Here is a 12,737-nt window from a genome sequence, read left to right as displayed (position 1 = left end):
AGGAATATTTTCTGCTTTTGTACCTGACATCGTGCCTGTGTGCATGTGTGTGTTTGCCTGTGTGTGTGCGCGTCTGTCTTTGCTGAATTTTGCTCTGTGCTATTCATAAAGCCTTCCATTTACAGCAGTTTTAACCATGATCCTGGAAGGCAAATAAAGCTTAATACTGACTAATGATTGCCGCTTGAGAGGTGAAACCGTGGCTTTTTAAAATTCTGTTTCATGACTGTGCACGGCATCACTCTCTCTCTAGGGATTTAGTTCTTATGTACATCTCTATATCACTCCATCTTCCCCCATCTCTCTCTCTCTCGCTCTTTCTCTCTGTTTATTTTATTTGTATGTGTTTTGTGCAGATGTGCTTGCAGGTTCTTTTAGGTGACGGTTTATGAAAGGATGTCTCTCTCTCCCCCTCTCTCTCTCTCTCTCTCGCTCTCTTTCAATCCTTCTATCTCTGTCCCTCTCCCCCTCCCTCCCTCTATCTCTTTCTCACTGCCAAAGTTACCATTCTCCCCTGTTCAACCCCCCCACCCCCCCCCCCACCCCCAACACAGCTGTTGCAGATACAGGATGAATCACAGTCCCCCCCACCAGGCCCAGCATAGACATTCACCACTTAGCCCCCCAGGACTGTTTGTTTGTGCCTTTGTGTGGAATGCCTGCCTCTCGAATGCATGTGCTCCGTCACATCATGCACACATTATGAATGTGCAGCATGTGAAACATCGCTGGGGATAAAGAACACATGGCACTGCATTGATGCAATGGCAAGGTTAATGTAATGGCAGGTCCAGTGTCCATAGAAAAAAAATATATATACAGTCCACACAGGCTGAATGGACCGTAACACTGGAACAGGATAGAATAACCTTTCCGCGAATTAGTCATCACCACTATCAGCAGCACAAATAATACGGCAGTGTTAAAATGTAAAAAGGCCGAGCCCTAGATGGTGACATTATCTGACATCTTTATATTTTGAAGGTTGAAAAATATATCTCTACCTCAAAAAGGTGTGAAATAAATACACTTGTGCTCTCAGTTCAAGTCGGTATACTTGCCATTTGTGATGCTTGCCAGCAATCAGGGCACTCTCAGACAGCAAAATGGCTTCCAAACACTGTAATCATTAAAAATCGAACACTTGGACAGAGTTGCTGAAATATATAATTGCCACAGGCAGAAAAAAAAAGCAAAACAAGTCTTATTCGCCAAGCTAAACAATTCTTTTTTGCGGGAAAGTTTGATTCTTCTTTTCTCTAATATTTCAAGGTCGCAGAATCTGTAAAATAAGCAGAATACGCACTTTTTACACAACTGGCTTGCTAAAACTAAGAATACTTGACTACTACTACTGTTGCTTGTTGTCCCTGGTTACTCACCATCAGCTATGCATGTTATGTAAACCTACAAAAGTCACTCCAGATCAGAGGTTCTGCCAAATGACATCACCGGTGTGTTTTATCCACTGTATTGCAGCATGGGTTCATCGCATGTAACTAGTTAACTGCATACGTGATTTGATCTTACAGGTTAACAAAAATAACTTTGAACCCAGGTCATATTTCAGTAATTTAACTGTATTAACACACTGCCGAGGCCTGTACTGTGTCTATGAAAGTTTTATGGAATGATAATATTTCACATCAGCAGTCTTGGAGTGAGACACAGCTGCACATTTTTTTTGAATCATATTCATATTCATTTCATTAGCCAAGATGTTTCACCACCTGTTTTAGCAACATAAATAAAATTATATAAAATTACATGATAAAATTATATAACTGCATGTGCACAGTACTACCATGTTGGTATATTTATGCGTATATTTATGTATTTATACATTATATAGTGAATGCTGTGCCTTGTGTATCTACCCTATCATGTTGTATATTTTATAATATAAACTCCATGCTCCATATCGGCATCTCTTACTTATTGCTTTCATCTCGTTCTATCAAAATATAAATAGGGATTTAGTTCTAATGCACGTCGCTATATCTCTCAATTTTCCCCATCTCTCTCTCTCTCTCTGTCTCTCTCTCTCACTCTCACACACCCACTCTCTCCCTCTCTCTCTCTTTCTAAAGGTACAGTGTAGATTGGAACAAACACTGGACAAACACAAAGAACATACTGTATTGAAAATACGTTGGGGGAAACATGCCAATTTGCCTGTGTGATTACACCGTGGGCAGAAGAGCAGGCACCGTGCGCTTGTAACGAGTGCAGCCATGACTGCTGCGTTACCACACACTGTTACCCGCAGGTACTGAACACAAAAAAAAGCCACGATGATGTTCCAACAGCGATGGAATCCATTGGCTGTGTGGGGGGGGGGCTGTTTTCTGCCTGTTTTCTTTGTAATTAATTTCATTTCACCTTAAAAAAAGAATTATACATGGTTAGGGCGGCACAGTGGTGGAGTGGGTGGCACTGTTTCCAAGGTCCTCGGTTCGAATCCCGGCTGGGGCCTTTCTGTGTGGAGCTTGCATGTTCTCCCCGTGTCCGCGTGGGTTTCCTCCAGGTACTCCGGTTTTCTCCCACTGTCCGAAGACATGCTGGTTAGGTTAATTTGAGAGTTTAATTTGCCTGTAGGTGTGAGTGTGTGAGTGAATGGTGTGTGTGCCCTGCGATGGCCTGGCAAACTGTCCTGGGTGTATTCCTGCCTCTCGCTCAATGCATGCTGGGATAAGCTCCAGGTCTTCCCGCGACCCTGACCTTACATTGGCCAGTTACAACCATTTCCCAGCAAACATTTTTTTGTGGTGACAAATTGGTGAAAAGCCATTTAGGCTACGTTTGGTCAAAAATTCAAGCCAAATAAAGACCGAGCCAGGCTATATCTGGGTAAAGCCTGAGCTGTATTAGGATTAACCCAACCTGTGTATGTCCAAACATCTCTCAAGCCTAGATTTACACCCCTCTGGACATTTAGGTTCCGGCTTTTGCCGACTGGGTTCGCATCCCTTTTCGGTGGGAACGTTGACCGAGTTAACAAAGCCGGTTAGCGGTTAACGGGCGCAGGCCCGCCCCGCGCCCGCCCGACTTAGCTCGCTCCTCACGACTGGGCGCGCGGAATAAACTCCGCCGGGCGACTAATTGTGTCATTAGCATTTAAATTGCCAGAGAAAACGGCGATCGGCTGAAATCGATACAGAAAGGCGTCGACGGAGCGCTGACCTTTGTGTCTCTCTCTCGCTCTCTCTCTCACCCTGCGCTGAGACGAAAGCATCCTGCTGCGTTGAGATTTTCTCCCGCGGAAACATTTTATACGTGACAACGTTCATTTTTATTATCATTTTTTTTTTTTTTACATAGCCGAGGGCACGGTCGAATGTATGTAATCAGCAATGCGTTTTCCGACTAATTGGAAATACCTAGTAAACTAATTACGGAGTAGCGACGTATTCTAAATCAATTTCGTTTCCATTGGAAAAGCTCCACGAAACAATTTGCGGTATAGAGCCTCAAATCAATTCACCGTTCACTGGAAAAGGGTTGCCAGCAAATTATTAATCAGTTGTCATCGTTTTAATATGCCCTCCTATGCACCTTTCACAAATGTGAATAAGTGTTGGTTTTTCCCACACTTTCTTTTTAACCTCTGTTTTCACTGAGTTGTACTATTCAGAAGAAACACAAACCTTTCTTTCATATTAGTGCCATAATGGTTTTGACGTTCTGCTACTAGATACAATTGACATACAGTACTGTAGGGTATGGTGGTATGGTTGTGTTGTGGTATGTATTGTAGGTAGGGCATCAAGCAATGTATGGTTGATTATATGGTAGTAGCATTATGAAAATTGTTCAAGCAGCACTCCAAAGTTAGGTTTTTAAATGTGATATGGTATCATGTGCTGCTAAAAGATTGTCAGAAGGAAAGAAATAAAACATAAAACCAGACAAAATGTTTCAAATTAATGAATCACGCTGCTTCTTAATTGCATCTTATACCATGGCTGTGCTGGATTCTCCATTCTGATTGGTCAGTGAGCGGCCATTTTTTTATGTGTACTGACCACCGCATAATGACTTCTGCTTCGTATCAGATTATATCCATCTGTATTTTACATATCCAAGTAGTTGTCTATGTAAAGTGTAACCTCACCTGTTGGTATCTAACATTACAGCTAACTAGGTGATATGGTGGGTTGAAATGAATGAAAGGAAAATGTAAAAAGTTTATCATTCAACGTGAACTACTGAGACTCCAAACCTGGCCATCTGCATTCACAAATGTCCCCTTTAACATGACGTACTTCGCAATAAAATGAACTGCAATTTAAATTAAATCAGTTTAATTTTTGTTAATATGTGTAACTACGTGAAATGAAAAACATTGTTTGCTTGTGGTTGCTAGGATCCTAAAAGCTGTTGTTTATTGCAACTATTTTTATCACAGAAGCTATAATTGTACAATTAGGCATAATGAAACCAATTTTATGATTTTGTGGCAGGTAAAAACATTTTTTGATGAGCACCCATGGTATTAGCATGTTAATTTGCAGAAAGTTTATTGGTTGTTTCACCCTGTCAGTGCTTCTTTTGAAACAACTGACTATCTTATAGAAGCTGTACATTATCCCTTACATATTGAACATGGGGAAAAATGACTATCACAAAGCCACAGAAAGGGCAATGCAAGTGGCATGAGTTATTTTTCCTGCTTAGGCATTTTGAAAAATAATGCCTGAAAAAGTCTGGAAATGTACCAGCAAATGCTAAACCAGCTACCACCAGTCAGACCTTAAATCATTAAACAGTGATGGATGGCAGTGCATAAGGTAATGCATAAGGAACTGGGTTTGCGACCTAAAGGTTGCAGGTTCAATTCCCAGGCAGCACACTTTTGTTGTGTCCTTGAGCAAGGCATTTCACCTGAGTTGCTTCAGCATATATCCAGCAGTATGGATGGATGCTATGTAAAAAATTAAAAAAGCGAGGCGTTTTGTGTCGCTGTGGATAAAGGCATCTGCTAAATGCCTGTAATGTAATGGTTTAATGGTTTAGTGTGCTCTTTTTCTTTTGTAGATTAATCATGTTTCTTATTTGATTTTGTTACATTTGCCCTGCAATCATCCTTAATTAGGTTCCTGTCAGTCTCTTTTTTTCCCAATAACAGACTGACTGAGGTCTTGAAGGGGAATGACATTGTGGGGAGGTGCTTACCTTTGCCCGAATCCCCCAGTGCGTCGTGTTCAGGACCCTTTTGAATATGACCCGGTTTTCTTCAACCCCCCCCCCCCCACCGCACCCCCACACCACACCTCCCCCACCCAACCCACTAACCCCCTAAGACCTGCTTGTTCCCATTTCCTCTCTGATCTTATCCGGTAACCACTGACTGTTGACGTACTCAAGAAGAAGTGGCCAGTCTTTGCAGCTTTGCCCTCACGTACATAGTTCTTTTGCATTTGTTATTTTGTTTCTCTTCAAAGGGAAATTTCTTCCTGCGTCCATTTTGCCGCCTCGCGGTCCTTGCTTTCCCTCGAACCGAAGGCTTCAAAGCCATTTAATCTAAACAGTTTGATTATTTAATTAGCTGGACAGCCGTACTGCCTCCCCCCTGAGCCTGTGAATGCTTAATTGACTCCATATATCAGAAAAACAGCTTCTGCGTAAAGGATTGGCCAGCAGTAAGCTTGGTGTGGGCAGCGAAGTGCGGAACCTCGAATGGCCAATTTAATCAAAAACTAAATCAACTGAATTAATCCAGAGGTTTACATGCCACTTGAAAACTGAGAAAGTCCAACTCTGGCTTCTTATTTCTGTTCCCCCACCCCCCCCCCCCCCCTTCCTTCCATTCCTTCCTGTGACCACCTTTGGAGACCACCCTACACCCCGCCCCCCGCCTCTGTTATTTGTGAATTTTTACCATCAGGTGTTAAAATGGATGGCTTGTCCTTACTTTAACAGAGTGGCGAATGCCCACTCAAGCAGACCCTGAGTGAGAAAGAGACCTGCCTTTTCTTGCGGCTGCTTTTTTTTTGCAGCCAATGTCAATCGGATGTCTCGCCACATCATGTTCCCGTTACCACACTCACCACTGCTAAATTTGGAACCCACAAATAGAGCCTCGGGAGGAAGGGGCGGGAGTCTTCCTCCCGAGGCATTGGTATTCAAGTAAATACGCTGAGGTGGTCTCTATGACAAAGGCTATTTCGAGGGGTGTAATATCTCTGTGAAGCTGGCCGAATCAATTGGATTTCTGCGTGACCCCTTCTGTTTGTCACAGGTGATTTTTTCCGCAAGTTTGATTTAAATCAGTTACCGGAGAGTGAAAGGAATCGATACGGGCTTTCTGGGAGACAAAGTGGCCTACTTCTCTTTGTGTGAAACCGCAAGTGTATCTGTTATAGATTTCATTTTGTTTATAAATTTTATGATTCACTTTTGCCTTTGCTCGCACTGAGCAGGCCCCAGAGGGTCTTACAACACGAACACAAGTGCGGAGATCAGGGATCAATGTGGAGCAATTCCCTAGAGGGGAAAGTACAGTACACAGTATACCCCCAAGAGAGACTGTGAATGCAAGAAGTCTAGACTTGATTGACAGCTGGTCAGCTATGGGCATTCAAATTAAACTAAGTCATGCAAAATAAGGACAAAACTGCCATAGTGAGCATTAATCTAACATCAGCAAAAAACCACAGGCTCTAAGTCAAAAAGGAATGAGGAGTTTGGGTGAGGTAAAAATGCTAGGTTTGGGTGTGGTAAAAAGGAGCAGAGGGGAGGAGCAGAGGTGCAGTCTGAAGGGGGTCCATCTTCAGTCTGAGTCTTGGGATGGCCAGCGTTTCGGCAGGTGGATGTGCTTGTGCTTGTGCGTGTGTGTGTCCATGGACAGCTGTGTCAATGTGCATGTATATCGGTGTGTGCGTACGTGCATGGGTTTGCCATGTGAATGTTGTGTGTGTCATTTCATACAATGCACATCAATCTGTGAGTGTATGTGTGCCTGTGTGTGTGTCTGTGTTTGTGTGTATGTCCGGGTGTGTGTATGTGTGTGTGTGTGTCTGTGTGTGTGTGTATGTGCGTGTATGTGTGTCTGTGTGGGTGTATGTGTGTGTGTGTGTGTGTCTGTGTGTCTGTGTGCATGTGCGTGTTTGTGTAAGGAGAGAGAGAGGAGAGAGTGATGACAGAGAAAGGAAGTGATGAGAGAGAGAGAGAGAGAGAAGGAGAGAGAGAGAGAGAGAGGAGAGAGAGAGAGAGGAGTGAGAGAGAGAGAGAGAGAGAGAGGAAGTGAGAGAGAGAGAGAGAGAGAGAGAGAGGGAGCGTGTCCTGTGCATGGGGCGCTCACAGCGTTTTGATGTTCTGCGTCTCGTACACATTACAGGCTCCTCTCCGCTGTGCGGATCTGACAAGGCCACTGTGCGGCGAATCCCGCCGCACGCGCTCAGTACGATCGCAGCAACGGAATAATAAAGACAGACCGAGGCTGGCTGATCGCCAAGGGAACCAGACCTCGACGTGAATGATAATCAAAAATGAAAATAATGCGGGAACAAACGCGGACGCGATGTGATGTAGCATGATGGGGAGGAAGTGGCTGGGGTGGGGGGGGGCAGGGGGTGGGTGAGGGGGTGGCTGGGTATGGGGGCCAGAGGCGGGCATTCACAGTGCCTTGGTAGCAGATCAGCAATTCTCTAACGGTTGCTATGGTGAGAGGGGGGGGCAATGGGTCTAGCATATCCACAGTGGCTAATTATTTGGACTTGTTGGCATGTGTCGAGGAAGGGCCCACCTGTTCCTCGCTGCCCCCCCCCCCCCCTCGGGGGAAGCTGATCAAGGCTAGCGCTAACAAAGCCGTAGCACCTTCGCCTTCGCCCGGACCCACGCCCGCTTCATGTTTAATGCATTTTATTTTCCCGCCTGTTCTCGAGAAGCGCTCGAACCCGCATCGCTCTCTCCCCGCGCCGCATTTCCATGTGAATGCCGCTCCTCTCTCTCTCATTACCCGGCCAGACACGCGCAAAACAGAACAGGCAATTAAAAACAAGAAAGACAACAACAACAACAAAAAAAAAAAGAGTAATTGTTGTCCTGCTACAACCAGGTTACGTTTCAGCGTTTTCAGCGTGACGGACGTGCGCCGCGTGATTATCTTTTGCGAGCGTCGATTTATATTCAAAGGCGAAGCCGCTTTGAAAAAGCTCTTGTGTGGGGTGTTTTTTTTTTATCCCCCCCCTTCTTTTTTTTGTGTGTGCTCTTGTAGGAGCCGCGGAGTGCGGCGGGCTGTGTTCAGCATTTAAAGAGGGTCTCTCCTCGCCGAGCTTTCATCTTCACAGGAGTGCCGTGCTGCCGGCACTTTCCGTCCGCCACACGTCCACGCGGGCACCGACGCCGCCCCGCGAAGTTTATTTATTTTTTTGGTTTTTTTTTTACGCCGCGCGTCGAGGTCGACGCGTGCGGCGGAAGTAATTGGCACGGATGAAAGGGTTAATCGACGCGCGCTCGTGCGTGGGCAGCCGACGCGTCGAGGAGCCAATTTCCGCTTCGACGAAAAGGTCAGGTTTTTATGTAAAGGCTGGTCGCTTGGGAATATTATACATGGGGCTTGTGATATGCAGACTAACACATATGCTGATGCGTAACACGACAATACACTGACGTTGGCCCGAATTCATAAAATATTACAAAAGCAAGGGAACGCAACAAGGGCCAGATCCTTGCCAGCATCTGCTGTTAATTATTTGAGTTGCTTAAATCATTTTCTTGATCTGTGCTTTCCTTAATCATGAGCTGCACTTGCAGACTGTTTGTGTCCTTGTGGAAACTGTCGCTGTGCTTCAGTACAGGAGTGAGCCAGTGCTGGGGGGGGGATACGGCTAATTGTAAAAGCTAAGCCAGTGCAATTTGCTGGAACTGAAGCCAACACACACCGGCACCCCAGGAGCTGTGCACCCCCGTTGTGAAGGATGATTCAGCTGTCAGCAGACGCGCAAAATGCGAAGACAACTGTGAACCCACCTCTCTGTGCATCTCCTCTATATAAATCCGCCATCCTGATCACTCACTTCATGTTACATTTGGTTAAATTAGGGGTAACAAACTCCTGATTAGTTTCCTTTTGCCTGTGCAAATCTTACCCCTTTCTTCCAGGTATGCCCTGACTTAATTCTGGTTTGTCTGTAAGTCGAGCGCACCGCCTCTCGTTATGGCAAAGAGGCGCGGTCACTGGCAGCAGCCAATCAGATCGCATGACACGTGTGTTCCGTTTTCCCCACAGGACGAATCCCCCTCCGGCTCGCAAACAGGCCCCTCCCCCACCCAGAAGGAGGAATAACGACTCAAAGAGTCAGCTCACCTGCGAGGAGATCCAGGTAGGAGATCCCTTGGCGCCTCCTCCCCCTCCTCCATTGACTCTGTCACCTTTCTTTCTCTCCTTTGTTTTTCCCTCTCTCTTTCGCTGGTTGGCGCGAAGACAGACTACACACAGTAGCAGGTGTGAAAAAGCGTGTGGCTTTCTAACGGTTGCTTGAAATCGAGAGTGTGTGTATCTTCCAGTTCTTGCGACTTTGTTATACTGATTTCTCAACTGAAATTTACTGAGAATTAACTGGAGGTCCCTCCAACTTCAAAACGTAAATAAATAGATGTGTTGTCAAATAGCTACGCTTCAGTTTCAGTGTTGAAGCAAATATATATTTGGGTGATGCAAACAATCACTTTTTTTAACAAACCATCATTCGAGACAAGCGATTTGTAAACAGTATGTGAATCCCATGATTCCCATCCCATCCTTATTTTGGAGGTTAGCATGGATATTAATTAATCATTTATACATTAGAATCATTAGCATCTACATGCAAACCGCTATTTGTATTAAGCTGCTTCTGCATTTCACCTGTTTCCATGCACCTTCGTGAGTCAAATTTAGACATCAAAACAAAAACAGCTGAAAACTGCTGATTTTATCTATTATCTTTCAAGCGGGGATTTTCTGGATGCTCAAAAGATTACAAAACAGGTAGGAGTCCATTAGAGTGCAGGCAATCCAATCACCACAGAGAATAGGGATCGCTCGCAGTTACAGTTTGGATCAGTGCTAAAATGGACCATAAAGTGAAATGTTTCTGCTTTACTTCCTGCAGTCGTTTGCGTGCATGGTATATTAAAATACTTCATAATTTTCAGTTTTTGTGTTTATAATGGCAAACCATCAACATTGGTGATTAAAGAAAAGCAATCTGCTTGACTTGCCCCACCTAGCCTCCACCCCCCACCCCCAACCCCCCCCCCCCCCCACTCCCAAGCCCTCCACCACCCTTACTGATCTGCAACTCCCTTCAGAGTTGGCCTGCAGAGATGGGAGCATCAGTATACAGTTAATTTAGAACCAGAGCTCTTCTGTGACTTCCCCAACCCTCCCACCCCCCCACGATCCCCCTTTGTGCTAAATAAGGAACATCAATCACTCGAGAACCAGTCATCTCCATGTTTATATTAGATGAAAGCCTTCTTCCTTTTGCATTTTATTTTTCCCTCTTCTATTCGGAAGAAGAAAAACGGTCACTAATTGTTAATTGTTCTCTGAGCTGAACGGCCTTGCTTGGGCCCGGTTAGGAGGGGTGTGGAAAGTGGAATTGGGGGGTGGACCTTCGGTCTTTAGGGGATGGAACAGGCAGGGTACTCTCGGAACCTTTCGTTTGTAATATGAACGCCGGCTTTTGCGTGGTGGGGGAAAGTTAGGCCAGCCTCGCAGTTCTGGCCTTTTCCTTATAGCAGCGGTAACCAGCCCTGTTCCTGGAGATCCACTGTCCTGTACTGTAGGTTTTCACTTTAATCTTAATCTGACAGAACTGAACAAGGTGTGCTTTATTGGGGTAAGAGTGAAGGACAGTAGATCTCCAGGAACGGGGTTTGTTACCACTGCCTTGGAGGAAGCGTGAGTCGTAGCTTTCCTGTTTCTGTAAATCCATTCCATGCGCATGACCCCCCCCCCAAGTGAACAGTGCTGAGTAACAGCTGAGCATCGCAGAATGGCGGGAGCTGTCTGTCCGCACCGCGAGCGCAACGATGAGCGTCAGGTGCCGAACTTCACGGGCAGCGCGTGAAGTCCCCCAGGCCATCGACCTTGACATCCAACGGAATTTACTATTTTTGCGTAGAATCCAGATACGCCATTTTGTTTACATTAACTCATGATACCCATCCACAACCAAATAAGCAAATAATTTTATACTGTTGGTGTCTATGTAATATATTCAAAGATATGTTCCACATGCATTTAATTTTAAATATTTTTCCATTCATTTTCCAAATGGGTTATTCTCCGGCCATTTTATAAATGAATTACCGGACTGGCTTTTCTGTTTTTCAGCCTGCTTTTCTCTCTCATGCCGTGCCTGGCATTGTCCCTGTCAAAACATGGAAGCAGTTTTCGGAGACGTTAAGGCCTTCAGCAAAACAAAACAAACAAACAAAAAAGAACACTTGTTAAAACACACTTTATAAGCTGTTCTCCAAAAAAAAAAAACACACAACTTCGGTAGCCGGAGATGAAGAAAAATGACGGATGATGGCGGCTTGTGTGACTGTGTGGCGTCGTGAAGTGCCTTGCACTTCCCGTAAGACGATCATGCAGTGGAGTGTCTTGGAAAACTGTGCAGCCATGATAAGAGCAGCCATTTTATATGGTTTATATAAGTGCAAGAACCACTGAAGATCCCTGATACAAACTGCCCCTTCAACAGATTACAGTTTTTTATTTAAAAAAAAGAAAAATAAATAAATGAAATTTTGGAGCGTCAGAAGATGGATTCAGTGAAGTGAAAGTCCTCTGTATGGGACAATACTTTGAGAAGACGTCATTGAAGGATTGTGTTTGCTAAAGCATTATGGCACTTTCAAACTCCTCCACCGTGACATATGAAAACCATTGAAACCCCTCCAAGAGAGATTCTCGAGATGCTCTCTCATGTCAAAAAGTACCTCTATTATTTCTGTATTTACAAAACAAAAGTATTGTTAAAGGGCTTTATAGCTTTTGAGAGAAAAATAGCACTTCTTTTTCTTGCTTTGGGACATTTATTTACCACAGACATTGAGAGCGCTCGATCTGCGAAAGTCTGCACGGTCAATTGCAGCTGCTTCTCAACAAATGAAAATGATTTGTTTTTTTTTTGTTTTTTTCTGCTGGGGCAGAATCAGCACGCGAGGAAAATGTATTTCTGAAAGCTGGACGGCAATACCCAAACCCTGAGTGACAAAGCCGTGGTAGACGACTCCCGGTGAAAGGTGTCTGAGCAAGGCCTGCCCCTGAGATTACCTTTGAACGCCTTGGCACGATGCCGACACACAGGTCATGGCAAATTGCCCTCGAGCTCGGAATCCACCGTTGCCGTGGCTAAGAACGTCTGTTCCGGGAACACCTCGGGCAAGAACGAGAAGAAGATTGGAAGACGCAAGCTTATCCCACGTCTCCCTCCTTCCTCTCTTTTTAGCCAGAACAAAAACAGCTTTTATTTCAATAAAGTAGTCTGTGGGGACCAATGAATATAGTGTTAAAGAAAGCCTGATAAACGCTCTATTTAAAACGTGCGAATGGGAATAATTGGGTATTTACACTCGCACATGGTCATATGTTCACATCGCACCCAGTCTGCTGGGGGTGACAATTATCGAGCGTTTAACCGCGACATCGCGAAACGTATGATTTTCGAATCCCGTGGGGAGCTTGTGTGGAGAAGCTATCGGCGCGTCACGCAGCACCAGACATCGCTTCAGAGAGC

General features: G+C 44.9%; 1 protein-coding gene across 3 annotated transcripts in view; it reads left to right on the top strand.

Moving 5' to 3' along the window:
• nectin1a (nectin cell adhesion molecule 1a) overlaps window positions 1-12,737 on the top strand; it is a 177,160-nt gene that overhangs the window by 147,968 nt on the left and 16,455 nt on the right. For all 3 annotated transcript variants that reach the window (XM_064352536.1, XM_064352534.1, XM_064352537.1), the window contains exon 7: window positions 9,233-9,326. In XM_064352536.1, the coding sequence (XP_064208606.1) occupies window positions 9,233-9,326 (94 nt within the window). The remainder of the gene's footprint in view (window positions 1-9,232; window positions 9,327-12,737) is intronic.

Source organism: Anguilla rostrata, chromosome 9 (genome assembly GCF_018555375.3).
Source record: "Anguilla rostrata isolate EN2019 chromosome 9, ASM1855537v3, whole genome shotgun sequence".
Lineage (NCBI taxonomy): Eukaryota > Metazoa > Chordata > Actinopteri > Anguilliformes > Anguillidae > Anguilla > Anguilla rostrata.
Note: the sequence above shows the minus strand (reverse complement) of the source record. Positions and strands in the feature narration are given on the sequence as shown.